The sequence below is a fragment of the Papaver somniferum genome, chromosome 9, assembly GCF_003573695.1.
Source record: "Papaver somniferum cultivar HN1 chromosome 9, ASM357369v1, whole genome shotgun sequence".
Lineage (NCBI taxonomy): Eukaryota > Viridiplantae > Streptophyta > Magnoliopsida > Ranunculales > Papaveraceae > Papaver > Papaver somniferum.
Genome location: NC_039366.1, coordinates 77287418 through 77295562, shown reverse-complemented (window position 1 = coordinate 77295562; position 8145 = coordinate 77287418). Strand labels below are relative to the sequence as shown.

Sequence of the window (8145 nt, the reverse complement as noted above, 5' to 3'; positions counted from 1 at the left end):
TATCTAAATTTCTTAATAGCACTGAGCTAATTTAGAGGCAACATGACACTATCGACTGTTCAGAAGTCAGAACTACATGGATACAGTGGGGAGGGGGAGATTGTGAACTTTTGATATTTGTAATAGTGACTTTTTGATTTCACACGTGTTTGACACCAGATAAAAGTCACTTAGTACCTATTGGTGGTTGATTAATATATCGTCCCCCCTATGAGTTGATTAATATATCGTCCCCCCTATGAATCGGTGCTTACTCGTCTGATTAAGACAACTTGTGATGGTAACTGTTGATGGCGCGTAGAATCACGGTGCCACCACGGTTTCAACTTTCAAATAATTAAATTCCACTCCAACTGGGGGGATATCCGAAAGGAGAGGTTTCTCATCTTTTTCTCTTTTTCCTTTTGACCTCTGTCAGGAATTGCTAGTATATTTAGGGCTGCACAAGACCCGCCCACGATACCCATATCCACCCGTACCCGCTAAATCCGTGGGTTTTTAGTCCATATCCGTCCGTTGTGGGTGCGGGGTTGGTTATGAAAAAAAATACTCGCTGTCCGTGGGTGCGAGGTTGGTTTTAGCTCATACCCGCCCATATCCGCTCGAAAAACCCGCAAAATATATACTTTTAGATAAAATTAATCCTAGCCGTCCGATCCATTATGAAACCCTAATCCTAGTAAACTCTCATTCACTTTCAGACTTTCAGACTCTAGACTCTGTTCGGCCTCTCCCCTTCTTCCTCCTCGGTCTTCTTCCTCACCTACGATTCGCTACGAAAACACCAGTAACTTGTCTATTTCTTCATCAACAGTTCAACAACAACAACTACAACTTCGAATCTTCACCAGCAATCGAAAAAATCAACAGATTCAACACCTAATCTGCATATGTGAACTTCCTAGGTATGAATTTTTTTGGGGTTTTGGTTTTTCTTCACTGAGTTAATGTTCATATGTGATTCTGTGAATTCTAATTATACTGTTCTTATTTCTTGTTTTGATTTTATAATTTTGATTTCAATTTGATTTTCTGGAATCAGAACAGAAATCTGATCAATGATTCGAATGAATGAAACAATCAGTGTTTGTGTAGACTAATTCCTGAATAATATGTTGTTTGATTAGTCTTTCTACTTGGTGAAACTAGCCTTGAAATTATTAGGAAGTTCAATTTGATGATGTTACATGTAATGTTTTATTCTTGTCATTGGAATCCTTTCTTCTAGTTTTGTCATGTTAAACTGTGCTCGGTCTTGTATTACAATCTTTATTTGCTTAGTCTAGCCTTTCCCCAGCTAACTTAGTAACATGGGATTCATGGAATGAAGCAATAGACTGCTCACTGACTTGCCTTCAGATGTGGTGATGTATGTTGCTATTCAATTGATTCTCCAGCATTTGTCTATCTAGTGTTTAACCCAATATTCATTATGAATTTATTTCGATTGTCTCTTGTAACGAAAGTGATTTCATTTGTATCTAGGTATGAAATATAATTGGTGTTCAATGTTTTTTAGTGAGGTTAATGGAAGAAGGTTCAACATCTCAACCTTTGGCTTTGGCTACTTCCAGCCAAATGTCAAGTGCAGCACCAGCCTCAGCAACACCTCAATCTGAAACTGGTGGGACACCTTAATCTGTACCTGATGTCTCTGAAACTGAAGTTACAACCCCAGGTGAAGGTAACAAGAAGTCAAAACAATATTCTGATTTATGGGTGAAAGATTTTACTAGGTTAAATCCTCTTCAAGCAAGATGCAATTATTGTAAAAATACTTTTGATGCAAAGGTTAGGAATGGGACAACTAGTTTGAAGAATCATGCAGCTAGATGTCCTAAGAATCTTGATAGGAAGAAGGGACAACAGAGTATTGTTTTATTACCCCCAAAGCCAGGTGTTAGTGCTAAACTAGTTGCCTCCTCTCATAGTTATGATAGGCGCAGAAGGCGTTTAGTGGAGTTTATAATTAAGCTAGAGTTGCCGTTTAGAATTGTTGAAGCAGAGGGTTTAAGGTCTTTGCTTCAAGAGTTTGAGCCTAGATTTCCTGTCCCAAGTCGTATGACAATTTACAGAGACATTTTAGAAATGTATATTGATGAGAAGAAACTGTTGAAAGCATATTTCAAGGCGAACAAACAAAGAGTATCTCTAACAACAGATACATGGACATCGCCGAATAATTTCAATTATATGTGTGTAACTGTTCATTATGTAGATGATAAATGGAAGTTGCAAAAGAGAATTATCATGTTTTGCTTAGTGAAAGGTCATACAGGTAAAGCCATTGGTATCATGCTAGAAAATTGTTTGGTGGATTGGGGACTCGAAGATGTTTTTGCTGTGACTCTTGACAATGTTAATGCTAATATTCTGGCTATTGATTACTTGAAGACTAGTGTAATTGGTTGGACAGGTGCAGTTGAAAGAGCTGCGTACTTACATGTAAGAAAGTTATATTTATTCTTATTACAAATGACGATTTAATTTCTGATTCAACCAATGCAATTTCTAAGTTTATCTTGTTTTTGTTCTTATCAGGTCAGATGTGCTGCACATGTCCTTGCTCTGATTATAAGAGATGCAATACTTAAATATAACGCGTCGATTAAGAGGATCAGGTCAGTTGTGAAGTTTGTTACTGCTTCTCCTACTAGGTTGGCTACATTTAAAGAGTATTGTACAAAAGAAAGGATTGACTCCAAGAAAGGTTTGATTTTAGATGTTAAAACCCGTTGGAATAGCACATATTTGATGTTAGAGGCAGCTGAAAAGTACGAAAGAGTTTTTAATAGGTTAGCAAGGAATGACAAAGACTTCCAAAAGAAGTATATTTTCCCTGAAGATGAATCGTTTGCTTTACCTAATATTCAAGATATACTTTCTGATATTGATAATTCTGACCTTGGAGAGTTATCTTCCGACTCTTCATCTAGTTCTGAATCTGACAGTGAAAGTGTGAATGCTAATCCAAGAGGCAGGAAGCTATTACTGAAAAAGAAAAAGAAGAAAAAGCCTAAGCAGCATGCTCCTTATGGCAAAGATTGGGATTATGCCAGAGGCCTTGTGAAGTGTTTTAAGGTATTCTTTGACTGTACTGCTAAGTTTTCTGCTTCAACAAAGGTTACATCACATATATTCTTATGGAAATTAGCAATCATCCATGAACAATTAATTGCTTTTAGAGATACCAGAAATCCAGATCCTTATATTTCAAGTTTGGCAACTCTTATGATTGGCAAGTACAATAAGTACTGGGATAGGTATGAAGATATGAATTCAGCATTATTTTTTGCCCGAATACTTGATCCAAGAGAGAAAGAAGGTGGGTTAGAGTTTGTGCTTCAGTGTTTGTATGAGAGAGATGAATACATGGTTGAAAGTATTATGAAAAAGGTAAAGGAAGAACTTGTGAGACTCTTTGAAGAGTATAAGTGTATGTTTTCAACAGTGGAGGAAGGGTCATCTAGTGTTACTGTTGTGGATGTAACTCCTGATATTATGGTAGATGATTCGATTGAGGCTATTCTTGAGTCAAGGAAGAAAAAGCGTAGAAAAAACCCAGTTATTGATGCAAACTCAGAGTTAGATAAGTATTTGATGGATGATTGTGTTCCAAATGATCCCGATTTTGATATATTGGCTTGGTGGAAAGAAAATAGCACCAAGTATAAAATACTCTCACATATGGCGAAGGATATATTAGCTATACTTGTCTCTTCAGTTGCGTCTGAATCTGCATTTAGTACAGGGAAGCGTGTTGTTAGCCATAGAGAAGCTCTTTGTCTGCGAGGACAGTTGAGGCGTTACTCTGTACGCAGAGTTGGTTACAAAAGCCTGTCGATCTTGATTTTCTAATAGAGTATGTACCAGATGATTCTTCTAGCATTGAGGAAGGTAATCTTCGAAATGTTCTTCTTCTTTGTTTTCTATTTTATGTATATGTCAGTAAAGAGTAAAGACCTTAAAAGAAGCTAACATAATTTTCAATTTGGTTGCAGATTTATTTAAGAAGACCGTGTCGGAAGTCCTTGATCCTTGAGGATGCTAGGATGAGAGACTTGAGTCACTTGAATATGATAGTCTGGAAACTTTTATTGTTTAAGTTTTAATCTGAACTTTAAAGTAGTAGAGTAGTTGTACTGTTTAAACTTGTTTTAGCTTAGCAATGTTATGTTTATGGTTTGTTTTATTAAGTTATACAAGAACTTAAGTAAGTAGTTTATTTAAATTTTAAAAAACAAATGTGTGTGAATGATTATTGAATATAAAGCGGGTTAAATCCGCTTAAACTCATACCCGCCCAACCCGCAACGGGCGGGTATTAACACCCGCCCGTTGTTTGTGGGTGCGGGGTTGGTTATAAAAATAAAAACCCGTAACCTATGGGTGCGAGGTTGGTTTTAGCTTATACCCGCCCATATCCGTCCATGTGCAGCCCTAAGTATATTGGATTAATCCCAATTTGTAGTTTCTAAATGTTAAGTTATTTTGTCATAAGTCAGAGGTTTATTACGAGAAATTTAATTACATTTATTCTTAATACAAGTTTCCTACCATGCGCCTCCAGCCGACATTGTTATAAATATTGCTAATTTTGTCAAGTTAATACAATTTGCTAGTAGTATTGTGTTGTTAATACCTTTGAAATGAAATTGCTTGTAAGGATCAGAAAGTCAAATTATGTATCCCTTGGTTTTGTTTCTTTGTCTTGTTTAGTATTTTCTTTTTCGTGTTTGCTCAAATAGAAGAGCCGTACTAAGTAATGGATGCCATCTCTGTGGAATTCGGAAGTGCGAAAGACTAATAGACAACAATGAATTTTGTATTGTTATTATCATATATATACTAGTACTACTTGTCGAAAGAATTATTCGATTAATCCTAGTATTGTTATCCATCCATCCATGTTGATGAAGAACCAAACCCATCCTGCACTAAACAACATAGCTGTTGAACAATGTGGGTCCACGTCTTCTTTTCCAGATCAGATTAGTGGACCTCGGTAATATAATTAAGTAAATCGAAGTTGCAAATTGTGATTAAGGTTATAAGAAAATGCAAATTGTCTGTACTGACTTTCAAAGGCAATTGCAATCTTGGTTAAGAATCATATTATAGCGTCCCTACGATAATAACCTCATTGTATTTTGGGGTTTCTCTTAAGAAAATCCGTAAAAGGAACTTGATTCCTAATGATTCAAACTTGGTATCCTGTTATGTGTATAAATACTGAAATGAATCAACATTTTTCCATTGGTAAGCTTTATTTAACTTGTGTATTTATATGGAAGGAAACCAGTTGTGAGGTAAGTTGACCAAAACATGACTTGGTTCACCTCATAGCATCTGAACTAATTAGCTAGCTAATAATACTCCTGTTATTCGTTATGCATACCATCTTCATCAAAGTCAATCAGTTGTTATTATAAGAAATCTGAAGGAGATCACAAAAGTTGTATCATTTGTGCATAGAGGAATACATTCTGATTTGCCTTCGGACGATCCATATACAACGAATAAAGCATTTAGACGCCTAGATTTGATTAGCTTAGGCCCCATCAAAAAAATAAAAAAAATTAAGTCGCTTTACAAGGGCTCTTATATGTTGCCCGTGGCAAAGATATCAGGACATCCCTGGACAGATAAACATGCTCCCCTCACTCTCTCTTCTCTATATAAAACACTTTAATAAAAGACTACAAAATTGTCGTCAAGATACTAAAGAACATGCAATCATGATTTAGGACATTTACTTAAATTTAGTCATCTTCATAGTAACAAGTAACAACCATTATTAGACTTAGAGAACCAGGAATGAGGTTTGAGATGATCAGGGGAATCGTTTGCTTTTTCCTAGTGCAGAAACAATGAAAAACCCAGACCCAAAATCAAACAAGAAACTGATTTTTCTGTTGGCTTTGGACGTTTTGGCTTCAGAAAAGATGGTCCCAGTTAATCCTTTTATCCTCATAGTCATATATGTTCATCACGAGACAATGAACAAATTTCAGATGTGGTCCCGTAACCAGATTCTGATTTCTGACTCCTCATATTCTTCTTTTTACATCCAACGGCTTGAAACTTATTAATTTCTTGATCAGGTTTGTTATTTTAACAACAGCTAGCACACCAATTTACTAAACTAGAAATGAAAATTAAACAAAATAAGCTGTAACCGGCGGATTCCCGTTGGGGGATGGTTAGGAATGGTCGGAAGCCCGACCTTCATCCCTTCATAGAGATTAGGGGGCCTTGATGAATATGTACTACTGAGGAGAAAAAAATGATGATAAGAAGGAACAGTAAACATCAGGAATTTGAATTAAGGACATGTTTTGGACGACACCAACTTGATGCATTAAATAATGTGAGATGGTGAGACGACCTCTTAAATTTCACAATCATTTTTAATTAAAAATAGTACTAGTTAGATTTTAGAATATCCGAATTAAACTAATGAATTAATGAAACTAAAAAGACTTGGAAGAAAAGCTACCAAAAACTTTTTCCGATCACCGCCTTGATTTTGTTCTTTTGTCTGCTTGCGATACCATAAAAGATTCCAGCAAGAAATTGTTTGTCAAACACACTACTGTTTTCACAACTCTATTTGTGATGCATTCAAGAGAGAACCAAAACCCAAAATTAAGAAAGAAAAAAAGACATTGACATGAGATAATGTAATTGCATAAAATTGAAATTATAAGGATTAACAAGTCATCTCACCCATAATTAAGTATTATGTAAAACTCTCATACATATAATTATTTACAGCAGAATTAAACCTCTAGCAATGAAATGGTTAGAGATATAATAAGGGGGAGAGGGGGTGTAATGGGAGATTAATTCTTTCCCCGTCAAGAACATCTAAAGAGGAGAAGAAGAAATTAAAACCAACAATTAACAAAAAAAGAACTCATCCAAAAATAACCAAATCCCACAATAACCCAATCAAAGAAATTTAATTAGCTCACCACCATAGTCAAGGACTAAACTGCATAAGAACGATCATAAGTACTAGTAGTAGTAGTATCACCAAACATATCCAAATGGGTAGTCAATCCAATTCCTCGAATTAAACCTTCAAAATCAGTAAAGAAACCTTTATCACCTCCCCAGATAACTTCTTCTTCTTCTTCCTTTAACACTGATCCATGAGAACCATAATCAGAACTCTGAAGCCCTGAACTCTGAAGACCTGAGCTTGATTCATCGGTAGTATTTGCTATTGTTGTCTGCAGATTGTTGTAGAATAAGTTGGGTTTTATTGAAACTTCATGACCAACATGGTGATGATAACTACCGTTTACATCAGAACTTGTATCAGCACTGCTACTACTTCTGGCTGCTGGTCTCTTCTTGCTAAAAGATTTCTTGTTGTTACGATCTGATGGTGAAGGTTTTCCTGTTAGTCTCTGAACGAGTTCTCTGAAATTTGAGGCGTCTGTTTTAATAATCTCTGGTGCATATATGTGAACTATTCTGATTTTGGGTTTCATGGTGAATTTTGAGATGACATGTGAATCTGTGTGCATGCCTAGTCTAGGTTGAGGCTGTTGTTGTTGTTGTTGATGGTGTTGATGGCGAAATCTTTTAGACAGACATGTTGTGTTTTGTGGCTTCATCATCTCTTCCATGGCTATTCAAGATTAATTACAGAGAGTGATGGGTGTGCTGATTGAGAGAAATGGAAAAGCAGAGATAGTCTAGGCTCTAGAGATAGAGGTTTAGAGGGTTTGTGTTTTTTTTTCCTTGGAGAAAAGGAGAAATGAGTAGGGAGGTTAAATAGAAGAGAAGATTGGAGAGAGAGAGATATGAAGGTTTAAGGAATTAAAATTGGGATTAGGGATTAATGTAATGACTAATTAATGAGAGAGGCCAAAAGGGATAGTTTGGAAAAGAAAAACAAAACATGTATTTCTTTTGAGGAGCAACAATTGGACTAAGGAATCCTAGCTAGCTAGACTCCTATCAAGTCAATAAAGTATTACTAGAGGTGAACCTAACCTGTCCAACTATGTGGGTATCAGGTTTGTGGACCCTTGAGTTTGCAGAATTGCTTAATATTTTATGATTCGACATTTTATTGAATCCGTTGGCTGCTCTACATGTAGCCTAGACGAGCAGAAAACATTTTTTTTT

General features: G+C 36.0%; 1 protein-coding gene across 1 annotated transcript; it reads right to left on the bottom strand.

Annotated features, from left to right (window-relative positions):
* Positions 1-6674: 6674 nt before the first annotated feature.
* On the bottom strand, positions 6675-7795 carry LOC113314317. The gene has a single exon (XM_026563108.1). It carries the CDS (start codon positions 7638-7640, stop codon positions 6993-6995), a length of 648 nt encoding a protein of 215 aa, XP_026418893.1. The 5' UTR covers positions 7641-7795; the 3' UTR covers positions 6675-6992.
* Positions 7796-8145: the final 350 nt, after the last annotated feature.